At 43.4% G+C, this 22,195-nt stretch overlaps 1 protein-coding gene across 4 annotated transcripts in view; it reads left to right on the forward strand.

Moving 5' to 3' along the window:
* LOC115225835 (probable C-mannosyltransferase DPY19L3) overlaps positions 1-22,195 on the forward strand; it is a 43,667-nt gene that overhangs the window by 17,592 nt on the left and 3,880 nt on the right. For 3 of the 4 annotated variants that reach the window (XM_036514454.1, XM_036514455.1, XM_036514457.1), the window contains 14 exons: positions 1,063-1,187; positions 2,115-2,260; positions 3,778-3,901; positions 5,558-5,692; positions 6,772-6,903; positions 7,937-8,041; positions 9,548-9,621; positions 10,840-11,001; positions 12,187-12,251; positions 14,527-14,678; positions 15,598-15,654; positions 17,683-17,765; positions 19,025-19,157; positions 20,623-20,778. In XM_036514454.1, coding sequence (XP_036370347.1) covers positions 1,063-1,187; positions 2,115-2,260; positions 3,778-3,901; positions 5,558-5,692; positions 6,772-6,903; positions 7,937-8,041; positions 9,548-9,621; positions 10,840-11,001; positions 12,187-12,251; positions 14,527-14,678; positions 15,598-15,654; positions 17,683-17,765; positions 19,025-19,157; positions 20,623-20,778 — 1,649 coding nt within the window. Of the gene's footprint in view, positions 1-1,062; positions 1,188-2,114; positions 2,261-3,777; positions 3,902-5,557; positions 5,693-6,771; positions 6,904-7,936; positions 8,052-9,547; positions 9,622-10,839; positions 11,002-12,186; positions 12,252-14,526; positions 14,679-15,597; positions 15,655-17,682; positions 17,766-19,024; positions 19,158-20,622; positions 20,779-22,195 lie in introns of all 4 variants that reach the window. The other variant, XM_036514456.1, reaches the window with a different exon arrangement.

Here is a 22,195-nt window from a genome sequence, read left to right on the forward strand (position 1 = left end):
CATCTGATGAAAATTAAGCAACCACACACACTTACAAGGACTTACAAGAATATACATATACACAGGTTCTATGACAGTGACACACTCACACCACACACAAGTGTATACATACATGCACATATATATTTATATATGAGGCAAGGCATAAATTATGGTCATTTCATATTTTTTCTTTATTGTCTCTCTATTACTCTTTTACTCTTTTACTTGTTTCAGTCATTTGACTGCAGCCATGCTGGAGCACCACCTTTAGTCGAGCAAATCGACCCCAGGTCTTATTCTTTGTAAGCCTAGTACTTATTCTATCGGTCTCTTTTGCCGAACCGCTAAGTTACGGGGACATAAACACACCAGCATCGGTTGTCAAGTGATGTTAGTGGGGGGGACAAACACACACACACATATATATATATATATACATATATACGACGGGCTTCTTTCAGTTTCCGTCTACCAAATCCACTCACAAGGCTTTGGTCAGCTCAAGGCTATAGTAGAAGACACTTGCCCAAGGTGCCACGCAGTGGGACTGAACCCAGAACCATGTGGTTGGTAAGCAAGCTACTTACCACACAGCCACTCCTGTGGTGAATTAGACTTACAGCTGTTTCTGGTGGTCTTTATATGTTCGTTATCGATAGGTTTACTCAATCAGTCCATTGATCACTTAAGAACAATTGAACAGCCTAGAGAATTAATGCTACTTTCTTCAGAGTCGTTTCTGGTTATAACAAATCTGAACACTGAAGGAATGGTACAGACATGGGGGTGAGGGAAGGAAGAGAGTCTTGGGCCCCTGTCATCACCCCTGTGAGACCCAACATTGCGTCACATGTCTTCCTGAGTCTACCCCTTCCACACGTTCCCTCCACAATTAGACATCGGCACCTCTTGATGCCACTGTCTTCATTCATACACAGCCTTTGACTCACTTGCCTTTGTTTTCTCTTTATCTATGTCTTTCTTTAATTCTCTCTCTCTCCTTTTTTCATCTTTTTTTTTCCGTTTCATCCATTTATTTATTTACCTTTTTCTTCCTTTCCTTCGGTCTTACCATAAAAGGAATCAACAGCCTCACCAACGACACCCTGACCGAGTTCCCCAGCAGCATCAACGTCATTGAGAGGATGAACATTTACCAGGAAATAATCCTTGCCACCATTTACAGGAGTTTCACCGTCATTCACGTAAGTCCTTGACTCTTCACTCTTTAACAATCAGATCACCCACTCAAACGTAATGCTTATTAATTCCCATGCTTTCAATTACTATAAATCCCCAAAATTTAAAGGTCAAAATCCCTAGTGCGTACTATATACGAGGTTAAAAATGAAAATTATTTTCTAAGCAATGCCTGAGTCTCTATTTGCTGTCCGGCAATGTTTGTTCAGACGCATTTTGTGATGTCGGGTGTGAAAATACCCATGTGGAAGGTTTGGGAATGTAACACTCATGATAATTGAGGATTATATATATATATACACATAGCGTAAATCCTCGAGTATAGTCCGCCCTTGAGTATAATACGCAGGGAATCTTTAGGGAGCTGTACCTCTGAAAAACCTAAACCTTGTGTATAATATGCACCCCTTCTCTAACTTGAGTCAAGGAGGTCTATATAACGTCCTTGGTTTGTAAAACTGTATATAGTAACGTCCTTTATTATTATTGTATATATAACATAATGCAAACATGTAGCTTTTTTGTGCATTTTGTTTGCAGAAAATAAAGAAATAACAGTAATAACGTTTAATAAATGTTGCTTACTGCAAGTTATGGATGATTCTTTTATGACTTCATTGCTTTCAGGCTTAGCTTAAGGTATTTTCACACCCGACATCACAAAATGCGTCTGAATAAACATTGCCGGACAGCAAATAGAGACTCGGACATGGCTTAGAAAATATTTTTCATTTTTAACCTTGTATATAGTACGCAGTAGGGATTTTGAATGGCTATAAGAGGGATCAAGTTAAGTGGCTATAGAGGCTATTATGCTAATAAACAAATTAGATACATCAAATACATTAAATATATTAGATACACACACACACACACACACACACACTCACATATATATAATATCTCTCATACTGTCCTATTTTCTCCTACAGAAGAATTTCCAGCCAGTTTTCTTCTACATCCACACCATATTTTCCCTTCACGGTGCCTTGGTCAGTTCCCTGTTCATCACAGCATGGATGTTAAGTGAGTCATGGTTGACCGGCGTTCTTGCTGCTAGCTTTTACATCTTCAACAGGTATGTTTGGTTCTTTCTCTCCACTTGCTTCCTCTATCACAATCCTTCCACTTTGCCCCTCATTTCTCTCTGTCTCTCTCTCTCTCATCACTGGCACCATTCAAAGACTATATATCTTCATCATACGTCTGTTGTCCATGTTGCCATGGGCTGAACTGTTTGACCAGGGCTGGCAAGTTGGAAGGCTGCACCAGACACCAGTCTGATTTGGCATTGATGTCCTTCCTAACACCAACCACTCAAAGAGTGTAATGGGTGCTTTTACATGTCACTGGCACAGGTGCCATTTGTGTGACACCAGTATCTGCCACAACTGTGGTTTTGCTTGGCTTGCTGTGTCTCCTTTTCAAGCATGGCATAATGCCAAAAGGACTCGGCCATTGCCTCCATGAGGCCCAACATTAGGGTCAATGTAATTGGCACATCCCCTCCCCCAAAATTTTCAGCCCTGTACCTATAGTGGAAAGGATTATTATTATTATTATTATTGAGTGAGAGAGCAGTACATGCCATCAAAGTGACACTGGGGTACAAATATACGAAGCCCAGTATACCCATCATGACTACCCGTCTGATAAGGGTGCACCAGGCACATGCATCACAACCATATGTGTGCGACATGGTGATCTCATATCAAGATAAACAGCACATGACCTTGTAGGTGGGGCCCAGTTAGAATTTTCTTCTGGTCAAGTAACCCATCCCACTCGAAAGGTCCCTGAATAAGGGTTGTTTAAGGATGTTGAACGAAACACCCATGTTTCCAGAGGTGAACTATTCAAACCTGCAAGAATTACCTTCAACACATGGCTATGATGCTCCCCCACTACTTCTGCTTATGATCAGAGATGCACATATCATCAGCCACTAAGGGACATGCTCAACTGGTTAAGGTCAAACAACTGACAAGCAAATCTGTGGTATTGAGCAGAATATTTGCTGTAGCCCATCTTTTATACCAAGACAAATCAATGTACATAATAACACTTCCAATCAGTTAAGATCAGAAGCCACGAGAGCCACTGCCTGGTACTGCATCAGGGCATTGATGCTCCCCCACTACTTCTGCTCGTGATCAGAGATGCACATATTATTATTATTATTATCATCATCATCATCATAATTATTATTATTTTTATTATTATTATTATTATTATTATTATTATTATTATCATTATCATCATCATAATCATTATCATTATCATTATTATTATTATCATCATTATTATTGTGAAGGTAGAGAGATGGCAGAATCATTAGCATGCTGGATGAAATACTTAGCGGTATTTTGCTCGGCGCCATGTTCCGAGTTCAAATTCCACTGAGGTCGACTTTGCCTTTCATCCTTTCAGGGTCAATAAATTAAGTACCAGTTGAGAACTGGGAACAATGTAACCGACTTAATCCCCACCCACTAAAATTTCAGGCCTTGTGCCGTTAGTAGAAGGGATTATTATTGTTGTTGTTATTGTTGTAGTTATTATTATTGTTATTATTAAAATGGTATATTTCTCAAGACTAGATACTACAAGGGTAGAATATGTCATCCCACTGCGAGAGAGTTTCTCGTTGCCCTTCCTCTGGTTCCAAGTGGCAGCGATCTCATACTATCTACGTTGGAAGACAAACCCAGTACTGAATGTAAGTGCTTGCTTCTTTCTTTCTTTCTTTCTTTCTTTAGTTTCCTGTTTTCTTTCTTTGTTGTTTTTGCACCTTGTGAACCCCACCCTCACACACCTTGAACAATCCTCTTCCGTTCCATTTATGGTCGCATCCTTGGACCCTGAGAGTTTGCCCTGGCACATTGCCACCATCTCTCTCCCTCTCTTGCCCTTGTTCTCTCTCGTTTTCATTCTGTCTCATTCCGTCATCACCTAAACGCTCGTCATCTGGCACGAAGCCAACTCCTTCAATACCACCACCCCCGTCTCAAGCCCTCTTCAGACAGCCTCTGACTCAGTATTGACCCATCCATCTATGTAAACATGCATACACACACACACACACTCACTGCCACACCCACCCATTCACACACCTGTCACCTTAGCTGCTGACCTCTCAGAGTCATATTAACACACACGCACACAGATCCTACCACACACTACTACACAATTACCACCGCATGCACACCCACACATGCAGTTACATATATATATCATCATCATCGTTTAACGTCCGCTTTCCATGCTGGCATGGGTTGGACGATTTGACTGAGGACTGGCGAACCAGATGGCTGCACCAGACTCCAATCTTGATCTGGCAGAGTTTCTACAGCTGGATGCCCTACCTAATGCTAACCACTCCAAGAGTGTAGTGGGTGCTTTTACGTGCCACCAGCACGAGGGCCAGTCTGGCAGTATTGGCAACAACCATGGTCAAATGGTGCTTTTTACGTGCCACCTGCAGAGGAGTCACTCCAGCAGCACTACCAACGACCTCGCTCGAATGTTTTGTTCACGTGCCGCCAGCACAAGTGCCAGTTAGGCGATGCTGACAACGATCACACTCAAATGGTGTTTTTTACAGGTCCACCAGCACAGAAGCCAGGCAACTGCTCTGGCAATGATCCCGCTTGGATGGAGCTTTTAGCGCTCCACTGGCACAGGTGCCAGTCATCGAATTTGGTTCAATTTCGATTTCACTTGCCCCAACAGGTCTTCATATATATATATATACTCTTTTACTGGTTTCAGTCATTTGATTGTGGCCATGCTGGAGCACTGCCTTTAGTCGAGTAAATCGACTCCAGGACTTATTCTTTGTAAGCCTAGTACTTATTCTATCGGTCTCTTTTGCTGAACCGCTAAGTTACGGGGACGTAAACACACCAGCATTGGTTGTCAAGCAATGTTGGGGGGACAAACACAAACACACAAACACATATATATATATACATATATAAGACGGGCTTCTGTCAGTTTCCGTCTACCAAATCCACTCACAAGGCTTTGGTCGGCCCGAGGCTATAGTAGAAGACACTTGCCCAAGGTGCCACGCAGCGAGACTGAACCCGGAACCATGTGGTTGGTAAACAAGCTACTTACCACACAGCAAATATATATATGCACAGGCATGGCTGTGTGGTAAGTAGCTTGCTTCCCAATCACATGGTTCTGGGTTCAGTCCCACTGCATGGCACTTTGGGCAAGTGTCTTCTACTATAGCCTCAGGCCAACCAAAACCTTCAGCCCTCACCAGACCTAAATCCCTTTCAAGTGCTAAAGCACACAATCCCTGACCATCCCCCATGCAGAAAACCTGTTTCTCTTTCATATGTATTGTTGTCCTTTCTTGCAGAAAATCTCCATTGCTGTTGTGGCCTTCAGCACATTCCTCTTCATGCTGTTCTGGCAATTCAGCCAATTTATCGTTCTACTGCAGACATTCTCTCTTTTTGCTGTCTGGGTACTTGGCATGGTACCCCAACACAAGGTACGTCCTGTCTCTAGCATTTTGTATTTCCGTACGACTTTGTATATATTTTACGGAGATGTACTTGCATAGCAAGTGACCTGATCTGAGGTCGTGTGCTGGAATGAAAACAATTGCAGCGTGGAAGGTGTTTAAAAGCCGTTTAAGAAACACACAAAAACTGTTAGATTCACTTCAACATATAAATTTAATTTGTCAAAATATTTTCGTCGCTTTGAGATCACGACCTCTTCACTGACAAAATTCCGTGCTGCATAAAGGATATATATATATATAATAATAATAATAATAATAATAATAAAGGGTAAAATTAATTAATTAATAATTAATAATTCCACCAAGTAGTATTCAGCATGTTCCAAGGACCATTTTTGGTAAACTTAAACAATATTTTTTATAATTATGAGTATAATTAAAATTAGGGTTCAGCAAAAAATTTGCTTCACTACATAGCGAACTTTTCTAAAGTTTGCTATGTAGTGAAGCAAATTTTTTTGCTGAACCCTAATTATAATTATACTCATAATTATAAAAAATATTATTATATATATATATAAATATATATATATATAAGTTCAGCAACATTTAGATTCAGATGAATATGGTACTTAAGTTAAAGGCATCAGAATTTTGTATGGTATTATCCATATAAATCAAATGGGGTGATTATAAAATAAGCAACAAGAATATCAAGCAATGAAATTAACCTCTCTGTCTATATATCTACCATCTTTGTAATGTTGGCAAATGAAATAAGTATAATAATGAAGTAGCATGAAACGATTGTACTACACTACCTTGGATATCCTTGCTGCTTATTTTGATTATATATATGAGATGCAGCATGAAGTTTTCTCAGTGAACAGGTTGCGGTCTCAAAGCAACGAAAATATTTTGACAAATTAAATTTAAGTGTTGAAGTGAATCTAACGGTTTTTGTGTGTTTCTTAAATTGCTCATAAACACCTTCCACACACTGCAATTGTTTTGTATATATATTTCAATGTGTAAATGTCTCTGCAGTGTGTTGTTGTTGTTGTTGTATCTAAACGTTGTTGCTTTCTCTTGTTGCCGTTTAGGTGAAGGTGTTGCTCGTCATCGAACTGTGCAACCTTCTGCTGGTGTCTGTGATGCAGTTCTGCAGTCCAATGATAATTGGCTCACTGGCAGTCAGCTTCATTCTATCATTCATGATCCTGCTTATGTTCAAGGTAGGTAAACATGCAGTCACAGGTTCAATCTCAACACACGGCTATAGACATATTTGGAAGGTTTTGGTGGAGTTTTTTTGGGGGGTGGGTCAATAAATTAAGTACCAGTTACGCACTGGGGTCAATGTAATCGACTTAATCCCCTCCCACAAGCTGCCCTTGTTGCAAAAATTTGAATTCATCATCATTATTATTATTATTGTTATTGTGGAGGTGCAATGGCCCAGTGGTTAGGGCAGCGGACGCGCGGTTGGAGGATCACCGTTTCAATACCCAGACCGGGCATTGTGTGTGTTTATTGAGCGAAAACACCTAAATCTCCATGAGGCTCCAGCAGGGGGTGGTAGTGACCCCTGTTGGACTCTTTCACCCCAACTTTCTCTCACTCTTTCTTGAGTAACACTGCGATGGACTGGCGTCCCGTCCAGCTAGAGGGGAACACATACGCCACAGAAACCGGGAAACCAGGCCCATGAGCCTGGCTAGGCTTTAAAAGGGCATATAAATAAATAAATAAATTATTATTATTATTATTATTATTATTATTATTGAAAAGGCAGTGAGCTGGCAGAATCAGTACACTGGATGAAATGCTTAGCGGTATTTCATCTGCCGTTACGTTCTGAGTTCAAATTCCACCGAGGTCGACTTTGCCTTTCATCCTTTCAGGGTCGATAAATTAAATACCAGTTACACACTGGGGTCGATGCAATCGACTTAATACCTATATCTGTCCTTGTTTGTCCCCTATATGTTTAGCCCCTTGTGGGTAATAAAGAAATAGGTATTTCGTCTGCCGCTGTTACGTTCTGATTTCAAATTCCACCAAGGTCTACTTTGCCTCTCATCCTTTCGGGGTCGATAAAATAAGTACCAGTTACGCACTGGGGTCGATGTAATCGACTCATCCCCTCTCCCATATCGCTGCCCTTGTGGCAAAATTTGAAACCACTTTCAAATAGTATACCAATCTATTGGTCAAATATACACCAAACCTTATAATTTTCATTTCTCTTTATCATTTCATCCTCAGAACTACCTCTTTTCTGCGGGCGGCAGCTTTTACCAATTCTTTAAGGTTTCAGTTTTTAGCCTGGCTTCGCTTGTGTTGATGGTAGCCATCAACAAGCTGATTAAGGTAAGTGTATCGTCAATTCTTGTTTCATTCATTCCCAGCATTTCAGGAATTACTTTTCGTTGAAGGGAACCTACGTGAAGAGGAATTAGATCTGTGGAGGCACAGACATGGCAGTGTGTCTACATTTTTAGTGTGTGTGCGCGTGTGTGTGTGTGTATATATATGAATATATTGAGGGAGAGTTTACGAAAAAACAAAAGACGAAGGTAGGTGGTGTACAAAACAAACAGATGTATTAGTATAACGCTCAAAAATAGAAAAAGTCTTTTACATTTCGAGCCTACGCTCTTCTACAGAAAGGGACACAGAAAAAACAAGGAGAGAAAAAATGTGTGTAGTAGCTAACGATGTATATTTATATACATAAACGTATATATATATATATATATATATATATATATAGGGAGAGTTTACGAAAAAACAAAAGACGAAGGTAGGTGGTGTACAAAACGAACAGATGTATTAGTATAATGCTCAGGAATAGAAAAAGTCTTTTACGTTTTGAGCCTACGCTCTTCTACAGAAAGGAACACAGAAAAAACAAGGAGAGAAAATAATGCGTGTAGTGGCTAACGATCTATCATGGCGACTCAATATGAATATATTTTTAGTTGCAGGCATGAATGAGTAGTTCAGATGTTTGCTTCACATTCATGAGGGTCTTGAGTTCAAGTCCACAGCTTGGCATCTTGGATGTTCTGCAAAACCTAACCAATGTGTGTGTATGCTTCTATGTATGTGTGTGTGTATGCTTCTATGTGTGCGTGCGTGTGTGTGTATGCTTCTGTGTGCGTGTGTGTGTGTATGCTTCTATGTGTGTGTGTGTGTGTATGCTTCTATGTGTGTGTGTATGCCTCTGTGTGTGTGTGTCTATGCTTCTGTGTGTGTGTGTGTGTCTATGCTTCTGTGTGTACGTGTGTGTATGCTTCTATGTGTGCGTGTATGTATGCTTCTATGTGTGTGTGTATGCCTCTGTGTGTGTGTGTCTATGCTTCTGTGTGTGTGTGTGTGTCTATGCTTCTGTGTGTACGTGTGTGTATGCTTCTATGTGTGCATGTATGTATGCTTCTATGTGTGTGTGTGTGTGTGTGTGTGTATGCTTCTATATGTGCGTGTATGTGTGTGTATGCTTCTCTGTGTGCGTGTGTGTGTGTGTATGCTTCTATATGTGCGTGTGTGTGTGTATGCTTCTATGTGTGTGTGTGTGTATGCTTCTATATGTGCGTGTGTGTGTGTATGCTTCTAAGTATGCATGTATGTGTGTGTGTGTATGCTTCTATGTGCGTGCGTGTGTGTGTATGCTTCTATGTGTGCGTGTGTGTGTGTATGCTTCTATGTGTGCGTGTGTGTGTGTGTGTATATGCTTCTATGTGTGTGCGTGTGTGTGTATGCTTCTATGTGTGCGTGTGTGTGTATGCTTCTGTGTGTGCGTGTGTGTGTGTGTGTATTAATGTGTCTGTATACATATTGAGATTCAGCGTATCTCTCTGCTTTCTTCCTGTTTAGGTTGCGATTTCACTGGATGCTGATGAACATATCTTCAAGTTTCTTCTCACCAAATTTGGACTCGGCTCTTACACGCAAGTCTCACGCTTAAGCTAATCGTCTCACCTGGCAGCCCTCCCTGTCATTATCTCTGTGAAGCCCAAAGTTTGGAGATCATGCTTCACCACCTCATCCCATGTCTTCCTGGGTCTACCTCTACCGCAGGTTCCCTCTGCAGTTAGGGATCGGCACTTCTTTACACAGTTGTTCTTGTTCATATGCATCACATGACCGTACCAGCGCATTCGTATCTCTCAAAATGCTTATACTCTGTCAAACACGCACACTGACATGTTACTCTAGTCCAGTGCTTTTCAAACTTTTTGCTGGAGCGGAACCCCAAGGAAACATTCCACTGGCTCGAGGAACCCCTGTGCAATAATTTAATAGTCTTATGCACACGTATCTGTACAGGAGACTTAAAAATTACTGCCGATTTTAGCAGTTTTGTAACTTCTTGTAGAACCCCTGGACTGTACTGGCGGAAACCTAAGGTTCCGTGGAACCCTGGTTGAAAACCACTGCTCTAGTCATTGACTGCCACCAGTTTCCAAGTGAGGTAACATGCCCCACGACCCAGACAGGCTTTCACAGAAGATCGAAAACGAAGGACCTTGCTTGTATGGCAGAGATGCTCTTTTACAACTGTTGTTTGACGATGTAAAAAAGGGCTGCAAGTAGAAATACACGGCGAGCTGGCAGAATCGTTAGCATGCCGGGCGAAATGCTTAGTGGTATTTGGTCTGCCGCTACGTTCTGAGTTCAAATTCTGCCGAGGTCGACTTTGCCTTTCATCCTTTCGAGGGCGATTAAATAAGTACCAGTTATGCACTGGGGTAGATATAATCGACTTAATCCGTTTGTCTGTCCTTGTTTGTCCCCTCTATGTTTAGCCCCTTGTAGGCAGTAAAGAAATAGGTATTTTGTCTGCCGCTACATTCTGAGTTCAAATTCTGCCGAGGTCGACTTTGCCTTTCATCCTTTCGGGGTTGATAAATGAAGTACCAGTTACGCACTGGGGTCAGTGTAATCGACTTAATCCCTTTGTCTGTCCTTGTTTGTCCCCTCTGTGTTTAGCCCCTTGTGGGTAGTAAAGAAATAGGTACTGGCAACGGCCATGCTCAAATGGTGCTTTTTACGTGCCCACCCTCACGGAAGCCTTTCTTCTCTCTCTCTCTTTCTCCCTCCCTTCTTCTGTATGTTTACTGCTGTCCCCCTTCCCCTTAATGCCTTTCCCTTTTCTCTTTCCGCAGTGACTTTGACTCCCAACTCTATCTGTGCAACGGAGCGTTTGGATTCCTAGAATGGGACACGTTTGTGCGCCTAACCAATGGTTTTGTCTTCCCAGTTTATGCTGTGGGTCACGGGAGCTTATTGGTGCTGATGCTGGTCTCCTGTTTCAAGAAATGGCGCCAGTAAGTCAGGGTTTTTATTTTCCTTTTTTTTTTACTCTTTTTTACTTGTTTCAGTCATTTGACTGCGGCCATGCTGGAGCACCGCCTTTAGTCGAGCAAATCGACCCCAGGACTTATTCTTTGGAAGCCTAGTACTTATTCTATCAGTCTCTTTTGCTGAACTGCTAAGTTACGGGGACGTAAACACACCACCAATCGGTTGTCAAACGATGCTGGGAGGACAAAAACACACACACACATATGATGGGCTTCTTTCAGTTTTCCTCCACCAAATCCACTCACAAGGCATTGGTCGGCCCGAGGCTATAGCAGAAGACACTTGCCCAAGGTGCCATGCAGTGGGAATTAACCCGGAACCAATGTTGATGTGTTTACGCCCCTGTAACTGAGCAGTTCAGCAAAAGAGAATGATAGAATAAGTACCAGGCTTAAAAAGAAAATAAGGGCTGGGGTTAATTCGTTCAAGTAAAACCCTTCAAGGCAGTGCCCCAGCGTGGCCACAGTCTAATAACTGTAATGAGAGAAAGGTACCAGACCCCACCACACACACACACACACAGTGCCCCAGCATGGCCACAGTCTAATAACTGTAACAAGTGAAAGAAACCAGACCACACACACACACACCACACCACATACACACACCACACACACACACACACACCACACCACATACACACACCACACACCACACACACACACACACACCACACATACACACACACACCACACCACACACACCACACACACACACACACACACCACACATACACACCACACACACACACACACCACCACACACACACACACACACCAGACATACACACACACACACCACACCACATACATACACCACACAAGCACACACACACACCACACCACATACATACACCACACACACACACATCACACCACACACACACACACACACACACAACACATACACACACACACACACCACACCACATACATACACCACACACACACACACACACACCACACCACATACATACACCACACACACACACACCACACCACATACATACACCACACACACACACCACACCACACACACACACACACCACACCACATACACACACCACACACACACACACACACACACACACACACACACACACACACACAGGGTCTTGTTCTCACACCTTTGATATCTATTTTTGCAGTAAATCCCTGACATCCAATTATCGTCCCTTGCTGTTCGCTCGACCGGAAATTGCTTTCCACACAGGTCAGTTCACTTCTGCCTTTCTTTCTTTCTTTTCCTTTCTGTCGTTCTTCTCCCTTTTCAACCCACCCCCATCTCCCGCCTTTGCTTTTGTGTAATCCCAGGTCAACTCGTTCTGAAAAGCCATTCCAGCTTGTGACCATCGTGGAAGCACTCCGTCGGTTACGACGACGAGGGTTCCGGTTGATCCGAATCAATGGAACAGCCTGCTCGTGAAATTAACGTGTAAGTGGCTGAGCACTCCACAGACACGTGCACCCTTAACGTAGTTCTCAGGGATATTCAGCGTGACACAGAGAATGACAAGGCCGGCCCTTTGAAATACAGGTACACAGAAACAGGAATATAGTGAGAGAAAGTTGTGGTGAAAGAGTACAGCAGGGATCACCACCATTCCCTGCTGGAGCCTCGGATGAAGCACTCCGTCGGTCCGACGACGAGGGTCCAGTTGATCCGAATCAAAGAACAGCCTGCTCGTGAAATTAACGTGTAAGTGCTGAGCACTCCACAGACACGTGTACCTAACGTAGTTCTCGGGGATATTCAGCGTGTCACAGAGAGCGACAAGGCCGGCCCTTTGAATACAGGTACAACAGAAACAGGAAGTAAGAGTGAGAGAAAGTTGTGGTGAAAGAGTACAGCAGGATCACCACCATCCCTCCCGAGCCTCGGATGGAAGCACTCCGTCGGTTACGACAACGAGGTTCCGTTGATCCGAATCAACGGAACAGCTGCTCGTGAAATTAACGTGTAAGTGCTGAGCACTCCACAGACACGTGTACCCTTAACGTAGTTCTCGGGGATATTCAGCGTGACACAGAGAGTGACAAGGCCGGCCCTTTGAAATACAGGTACAACAGAAACAGGAAGTAAGAGTGAGAGAAAGTTGTGGTGAAAGAGTACAGCAGGGGTCACCACCATCCCCTGCCGGAGCCTCGGATGGAAGCACTCCGTCGGTCACGACGACGAGGGTTCCAGTTGATCCGAATCAAAGGAACAGCCTGCTCGTGAAATTAACGTGTAAGTGGCTGAGCACTCCACAGACACGTGTACCCTTAACGTAGTTCTCGGGGATATTCAGCGTGACACAGAGGGTGACAAGGCCGGCCCTTTGAAATACAGTACAACAGAACAGGAAGTAAGAGTGAGAGAAAGTTGTGGTGAAAGAGTACAGCAGGGATCACCACCATCCCCTGCTGGAGCCTCGTGGAGCTTTTAGGTGTTTTTGCTCAATATATGAAGCACTCCGTCGGTTACAATGACGAGGGTTCCGGTTGATCCGAATCAACGGAACAGCCTGCTCGTGAAATTAACGTGTAAGTGGCTGAGCACTCCACAGACACGTGTACCCTTAACGTAGTTCTCGGGGATATTCAGCGTGACACAGAGAGTGACAAGGCCGACCCTTTGAAATACAGGTACAACAGAAACAGGAAGTAAGAGTGAGAGAAAGTTGTGGTGAAAGAGTACAGCAGGGATCACCACCATCCCCTGCTGGAGCCTCGTGGAGCTTTTAGGTGTTTTTGCTCAATATGGAAGCACTCCGTCGGTTACAATGACGAGGGTTCCGGTTGATCCGAATCAACGGAACAGCCTGCTCGTGAAATTAATGTGTAAGTGGCTGAGCACTCCACAGACACGTGTACCCTTAACGTAGTTCTCGGGGATATTCAGCGTGACACAGAGAGTGACAAGGCCGACCCTTTGAAATACAGGTACAACAGAAACAGGAAGTAAGAGTGAGAGAAAGTTGTGGTGAAAGAGTACAGCAGGGATCACCACCATCCCCTGCTGGAGCCTCGTGGAGCTTTTAGGTGTTTTTGCTCAATATGGAAGCACTCCGTCGGTTACAATGACGAGGGTTCCGGTTGATCCGAATCAACGGAACAGCCAGCTCGTGAAATTAACGTGTAAGTGGCTGAGCACTCCACAGACCCTTAACGTAGTTCTCGGGGATATTCAGCGTGACACAGAGAGTGACAAGGCCGGCCCCTTGAAACAGAAACAGGAAGTAAGAGTGAGAGAAAGTTGTGGTGAAAGAGTACAGCAGGGATCACCACCATCCCCTGCCGGAGCCTCGTGGAGCTTTTAGGTGTTTTCGCTCAATAAACACTCACAACGCCCGGTCTGGGAATCGAAACCGCGATCCTATGACCGCGAGTCCGCTGCCCTAACCACTGGCCCCTACAATTGACCACTGAATGGAATATGACCAAAACCAAAGCTGGAATGCTCATCTCTTTTAATTCCCCTGTTTTTCTTGCCTATTTCTTTGCAGTTCAAGCGCTCCTCTTTGGTCTCTTGGCTGTTAGCACCTTGCGTATGAAATACCTCTGGACACCATACATGTGTATACTGGGCAGTGTTTTTCTTGCTGACCGCAAGGCTTGGAAAGCAGTCCTTTCCAAGGTCACTGACCAAGAATATATAGTAAGTACCCTGCTTTCTTCCTTTTTTCTGTTTTTTTTTAAAGAGATTTTGTTTTTGGATTATTGCTAGCATGGGTTGGACGGTTCGATCAGGGTCCGGGAAGCCATGGAGGCTGCACCAGGCTCCAGTCTGATCTGGCAGTGTTTCTACAGCTGGATGCCCTCCCTAACGCCAACCACTCCGTGAGTGTAGTGGGTGCTTTTTACGTGCCACCGGCACAGGTGTCAGGCCTGGCTGGCAACGGCCACGGTCGGATGGTGCTTTTTACGTGCCACCGGCACAGGTGCCAGGCAAGGCTGGCAATGGCCACGTTCAGATGGTGCTTTTTACGTGCCACTGGCACAGGTGCCAGGCGAGGCTGGCAATGGCCACGATCGTTTGGTGCTTTTTACGTGCCACCGGCACAGGTGCCAGGCGAGGCTGGCAATGGCCACGATTGGTTGGTGCTTTTTACATGCCACCGGCACAGGTGCCAGGCGAGGTTGGCAATGGCCACGTTCGGATGGTGCTTTTTACATGCCACGGCACAGGTGCCAGGCGAGGCTGGCAATGGCCATGATCGGTTGGTGCTTTTTACATTCCACCGGCACAAAAGCCAGTCAAGGCGGCGCTGGCATCGGCCACATTCGGATGGTGCTTTTTACGTGCCACCGGCACAGGGATCACAACTACAATTTCCATTTGATTTTTATTTTGATGTTGGTGTTGACGTACTTGACTCAATAGGTCTCCCCAAGAACAGCGGATCACTCTACGATCCAAGGTTAGCACAGCGGGCCAGGTCATCCTGCGAGCCCTAGACCATCACCTAATCACCCTTACCCGTCTGGTTGCTTAACAACAACAACAGTATGGAAAGCAGATGTTAAATGATAATGATGAAAACTATCCGAATTAAATTTAATTTCTGTTCTTCCAGGTATTCCTGTTTCGCCATTTTGTTATCGGAAGCATCCTGGCATCTCTTCTTTACACTGTAAGTACTCCTAGTTTTGTTTTGTTTTTTTAAACTATTTTGATTCCAACCTCTCCAATTCTATCCCTGGTCATCTAATACATAAACTTACTCTTTTAAAGTGATGTAAATTAAAACTTCCCCATCAAAATCTCGTGGTAATTTATATTCCATACACCAGCTTAGATTAATTTGTGTAACAAAATTAAAATTTCTTTTTTTTTTGTCCTTGGTCAGAAAGTGTTATTTCCTATTTGCTTCTATCTAGAAATCAAAGGAAACAACTACCATTCCCTTCAAACTTTGGTTTTCTCACCTGGACATCAATGTTTCCAAACTGACATATTTTCCATTACATTTCATACAAATTCAGTGCTAGCATAGGTTGTACGGTTTGACCGGGGTCTGGGAAGCCAGGAGGCTGCACCAGACTCCAGTCTGATCTGGCAGTGTTTCTACAGCTGGATGCCCTTCCTAATGAGTTACCGAAGCAGAAATATTGTTGGAGTAAATATTCTGCTCAATACCACAGATTTGTTTATCAGTTGCTTAATAATAATAATAATAATAATAATAATAAATGCCCTGATGCCGTACCAGGCAGTGGCTCTCGTGGCTTCTGATCTTAACTGATTGGAAGTGTTATCACGTACATTGTTTTGTCTTGGTATAAAAGATGGGTTTTACAGCCAATATTCTACTCAATACCACAGATTTGCTGGTCAGTTGTTTGACCTTAACCAGTTGAGCATGTCCCTTAGTGGCTGATGATATGTGCATCTCGAATTTTAAAACAAACTTATAATTTTCTTATAGTTTCTTAAACATTCTCTAGAACAATACTATGTACAAAACCAAATATATGGCACCCTAGGCATAACACCAACATGAACTTCCAACTTGTCTCTTGAGGTCTCCGGGTGAGACTTGGAGCCAGATTGTGCAAATGTAAAGCAAAAGTCAAACATAGAATGATAATAATAATAATAATAATAATAATAATAATAATGCCCTGATGCAGTACCAGGCAGTGGCTCTCATGGCTTCTGATCTTAACTGATTGGGAGTGTTATCATGTACATTGTTTTGTCTTGGTATAAAAGATGGGCTACAGCAAATATTCTGCTCAATACCACAGATTTGCTTGTCAGTTGTTTGACCTTGACTAGTTGAGCATGTCCCTTAGTGGCTAATGATATGTGCATCTCGAATTTTAAAACAAACTTATAATTTTCTTATGTTTCTTAAACATTCCCTAGAACAATACTATGTTCAAAACCAGATATATGGCACCCTAGGCATAACACCAACATGAAATTCTAACTTGTCTCTTGAGGTCTCTGGGTGAGACTTGGAGCCAACTTGTACAAATGCAAAGAAAAAGTCAAACATAATAATAATAATAATAATAATAATGGCTCTCATGGCTTCTGATCTTAACTGATTGGAAGTGTTATCATGTACATTGTTTTGTCTTGGTATAAAAGGTGGGCTACAGCAAATATTCTGCTCAATACCACAGATTTGCTTGTCAGTTGTTTGACCACAACCAGTTGACCCTGTCCCTTAGTGGCTGACGATATGTGCATCTCTGATCACGAGCAGAAGTAGTGGGGGAGCATCCATAGCCATGTGTTGAGAGGGACTCTTTGGGGTTTGAATAAATATCATAACAAAAGCATAGTTTGAAGGAAATATTTACCATTTTTCATACTTTCTAGGGGTCAGCACACAGGACATAACAATTACTACCCAAGAACAAAAATCATGTTGCACAGTGTAATGACAAAATCATTTTACTAAATTTTTTGTCATTTTTGAAATTAAATGAAACAAAAGTAGTGGATTTCAACTTGCTAAAAATAACAGCCAAATCTCCTTTAAAATACATTCTGCTATTTAAAAAAAACAACAGGCTATATTGAATTATACAGTCTTAGTATGACTAAATGAATAAAAGCTAGGGTGGTCACGGCTGGAACCCCTCCATCATAGGTGTATTATTCTAAATACTTACTACATATATGTACTCCACTGCTCTGTTCCCAGGTATTACCAAGTGTCTATAAAGAACTTGAAGACCTCAAAGAATTCTGGGACCCAGACACGGTTGATTTAATGGAATGGATAAAGTATGTCTTTCGTATCTTTTCTTCCTTCTTCCTCTTTTCTTTACTTCTTTGTTGTTCATATTTTTCATTCTTCTTTGTATTCTTCTTCTTCATATTCTTCATTTTGTTATTCTTCTTAGATGTGTGTATTACATACAATTAAGGGGGGGTGACCCACTAAGTGGACATCCATTATGCTAGAAGTTCTGGCATTGGCTAAATTTTCTTGAGAACATCCCTTTCTTAGTGGTAAGACCATGGGAGGGGGGGTCAACTTCTAACATAATGGATGTCCACTTAGTGGTCATCCTTCGTGTATGTATGTATGTATATATGTATATATATCATCATCATCATTTAGCGTCCGCTTTCCATGCTAGCATGGGTTGGACGGTTTAACTGGGGTCTGTGAAACCGGAAGGCTTCATCAGGCCCAGTCAGATCTGGCAGTGTTTCTACGGCTGGATGCCCTTCCTAACGCCAACCACTCCGTGAGTGTAGTGGGTGCTTTTTACGTGCCATCTGCACAGGTGCCAGACAGAGCTGGCAAACGGCCACAAACGGATGGTGTTTTTACGTGCCACCGGCACGGGGATCAGGCGAGGCTGGCAACAGACACGAGCGGATGGTGCTTTCACGTGCCACCGGCACGGGGGCCAGGCGAGGCTGGATATATGTGTGTGTTGTATTATATATATATATATGTCCTAGTGTGGACATCCTAGTATGCAGTCCTGCAAATTATATTCACCTTGGACGGTCGTACCAATGATCTACGGACAGTTACGTAAGTAAGATTACATAATTTGTTGATAGTGAAACATGTATGTGAATAATCCATATTTTTATTGCTTTTTCTTTTGTCTTGCTCGATTACGTTTTGGTTGTTTTGCTAAATTTTTCTTGAGAACATCTCTTGGTGGTGAGACTGTAGCGGATCTATTTCTAACATATGGGTGTCCACATGGTGGTTTCCCTCTAATATATATATATATATATAATACAGTTTTACTGAACCTTCAGTTTTTTTATATGCTAGACTGCTGGTGTGAAATCGATGTTAATTAAATTAATATCTAATTTCTCACCCTTATTTTAATTTTAAAATTATATATATGGCGGTGCCCCAGCCTGGCCACAGCTCATGAGCTGAAACTAGATAAAATAAAAAAATATGTGTTGGGTTGGTGCATAATTATTGCAGCTTTTTTTCAAGAAGAAATCGCTTTTGTTTATATTTTTTCATGAATTTGTTTTTGTTGTCTTTTTCTCTCTTCCAGAACAAACAGTGCCCCAGCTGCAGCATTTAGTGGCAGCATGCAGCTAATGGCTGGGGTCAAACTGTGTACGGGAAGAGCAATTACCAACCATCCACATTACGAACACAAGTTGCTTCGCCAGAAAACCAAAATGGTAAGATCTGTTCCTTTGCCCGCTCCTTCCTCTCCTCTTACTCTCCTCTCCTTTGCCCCTCAATCCTCCACCTCCTCTCCTCTGACTCTCTTCCTCCACTCCTCTCCTTTGCCCCTCAATCCTCCACCTCCTCTCCTCTGACTCTCTTCCTCCACTCCTCTCCTTTGCCCCTCCTTCCTCCTCTCTACTCCTCTGACTCTCCTCCTCCACTCCTCTCCTTTGCCCTCCTTCCTCAACTCCTCTCCTCTGACTTCTCCTCCGTCCACTCCTCTCCTCTTCCACCTCCTCTTCCTGGCACTGGGGGCACCAATGCTACTGTCTATGGATTTAGCTGGATTTGAACCAAGAACTTGTCCGCATCCAAGAATAAAGTATTAAATGATGACGAAAGATCAAATTGCTTGAAGCAGAGAGCAAAGTAGATCTAAATCTATCGTTCAACATTTGCTTGTTTCAGTCATTCGACTGCAGCCATGCTGGAGCACCACCTCCAAGAGTTTTTGTCAAACAGATTCACCCAAGAGCTTTTTTTTTCTAAGCCGATTCTGATTTTACGATTCTGATGATTTCGCTTATGTATACCCATCATCATCATCTTCGTTTAACGTCCGCTTTCCATGCTAGCATGGGTTGGATGGTTCGACTGGGGTCTGGGAAGCCAGGAGGCTGCACCAGGCTTTCAATCTTGATCTGGGCAGAGTTTCTACAGCTGGATGCCCTTCCTAGCGCCAACCACTCCATGAGTGTAGTGGGTGCTTTTTATATGCCAGTGGCACGGGTGCCATTTGCATGACACTGGGATGCGTTTATGTGCCTCCCGGCATGGGTGCCAATTAGTGTGACACCAGTATCTGCCATGACTGCGATTTTGCTTGGCTTGATGGGTCTTCCTCTGAAACACAACATAATACCAAAGCTCTTGGTCATAGCCTCAATGAGGCCCAATACTCATATATATATATATATATCATCATCATCGTTTAACGTCCGCTTTCCATGCTAGCATGGGTTAGACAGCTCGACTGGGGTCTGGGCAGCCAGGAGGCTGCACCAGGCTCCAGTCTGATCTGGGCAGAGTTTCTACAGCTGGATGCCCTTCCTAACGCCAACCACTCTGAGAGTGTAGTGGGTGCTTTTACGTGCCACTGGCATGAGGGCCAGTCAGGCAGTACTGGCAATGGCCACGCCCAAATGGTGCTTTTTATGTGCCACGTGCACAGGAGCCAGTCCAGCGGCACTGGCAATGACCTCGCTTGAATGTTTTTTCACGTGCTAGTAAGGCAACACAGGTAACCATCACACTCGAATGGTGTTTTTAATGTGCCATTAGCACAGAGGTCAGCTTGTTGCTCTGGCAACGATCTCACTCGTATGGTACTCTTAGCGCTCCACTGGCACAGATGCCAAATCATTTCAGATTTTTAATCTTTGCTTACATTTTTTTTCTTTCATTTTTTCCTACAAGATTTACCAAATCTATGGCCGGAAACCTCCAGAAGAGATCTACAAAATCCTGACGCATTATAAAACCACTCACATAATCCTCGAAGACAGTATATGCCTGGCGCCATCAAGGAACGGATGTCGCACACCAGACTTGATTGATGTTGTGAACGGAGAGGTAAGGCTTTATGAATTGTTGCCTTACAGGTGCTGCCGCATTGCCACCTCCTCCATGACCACCACCACTGCCACTTTATGGGAAATTGCAGAAGTCTCTAATTTCCCATAAAGTGTCAATGGTGGTGGTCATGAACGGAGGCAATACAGCAGCACCTGTTTTATATTTTTTAATATTTTTTTTTACTTGTTTCAGTCATTAGACTGTGGCCATGATGGGGCACTGTGTTGGAGAATTTTTTAGTCAAAGGACTTCACCCCTAAGTGCTTAATTTTTTGACCTGGTACTTATTCTGTCAGCCTCTTTTGCTGAACTGCTAAGTTACAGGGGCATGAACCATACAACACCAGTTGTCAAGTGGTGGGGAAAGACAAATGCAGATATACACACACACATACACACAAGGCTTTGGTTGGCCCAAGGCTATAGTAGAGGACACTTGACTAAGGTGTCATGCAGTGGGAATGAACCTAAAACCTTATGGTTGAGAAGCAAGTTTCTGCTAGACCTGCGCAGGAGTGGCTGTGTGGTAAGTAGCTTGTTTACCAAACACATGGTTCTGGGTTCAGTCCAACTGCGTGGCACCTTGGGCAAGTGTCTTCTACTATAGCCTCGGGCCGACCAATGCCTTGTGAGTGGATTTGGTAGATGGAAACTGAAAAAAGCCCGTCGTATATATGTATATATGTGTGCATGTGTGTGTTTGTCCCCCCAACATCGCTTGACAACCGATGCTGGTGTGTTTATGTCCCCGTTACTTAGCGGTTCGGCAAAAGAGACCGATAGAATAAGTACTGGGCTTACAAAAGAATACGTCCTGGGGTCGAGTTGCTCGATTAAAGGCGGCGCTCCAGCATGGCCGCAGTCAAATGACTGAAACAAGTAAAAGAGTATATATGTGTGTATATAAATATACATAAGCGCAAGTGAGACCATAACCTTGTGGCCTATGCCAGGGGTGTAACAAGTCCACTTATGCGTGTCTTTCCTTCATTGGACACTACACTCTGCTTGCGAAGACCTGTTGAGGCAAGTGAAATCAAAATCAAATTCGATGACTGGTATCCATGCTAGTGGAGCGCTAAGAGCACCATCTGAGCGTGATCGTTGCCAGAGCAGCTGACTGGCTTCCGTGCCGGTGGCATGTAAAAAGCACCATTCGAGCATGATCATTACCAGTGTCGCCTTACTGGCACTTATGCCGGTGGCACGAGAAAAAAAACATTTGAGCGAGGTCATTGCCAGTGCCGCTGGGCTGGCTCCTGTGCAGGTGGCACGTAAAAAACACCATTTGAGTGCGGCCATTGCCAGTACCGCCTGACTAGCCCTTGTGCCGGTGGCATGTAAAAGCACCACTACACTCTTGGAGTGGTTGGCGTTAGGAAGGGCATCCAGCTGTAGAAACTCTGCCAGATCA

The sequence above is a fragment of the Octopus sinensis genome, linkage group LG28 (genome assembly GCF_006345805.1).
Source record: "Octopus sinensis linkage group LG28, ASM634580v1, whole genome shotgun sequence".
NCBI classification, from domain to species: domain Eukaryota; kingdom Metazoa; phylum Mollusca; class Cephalopoda; order Octopoda; family Octopodidae; genus Octopus; species Octopus sinensis.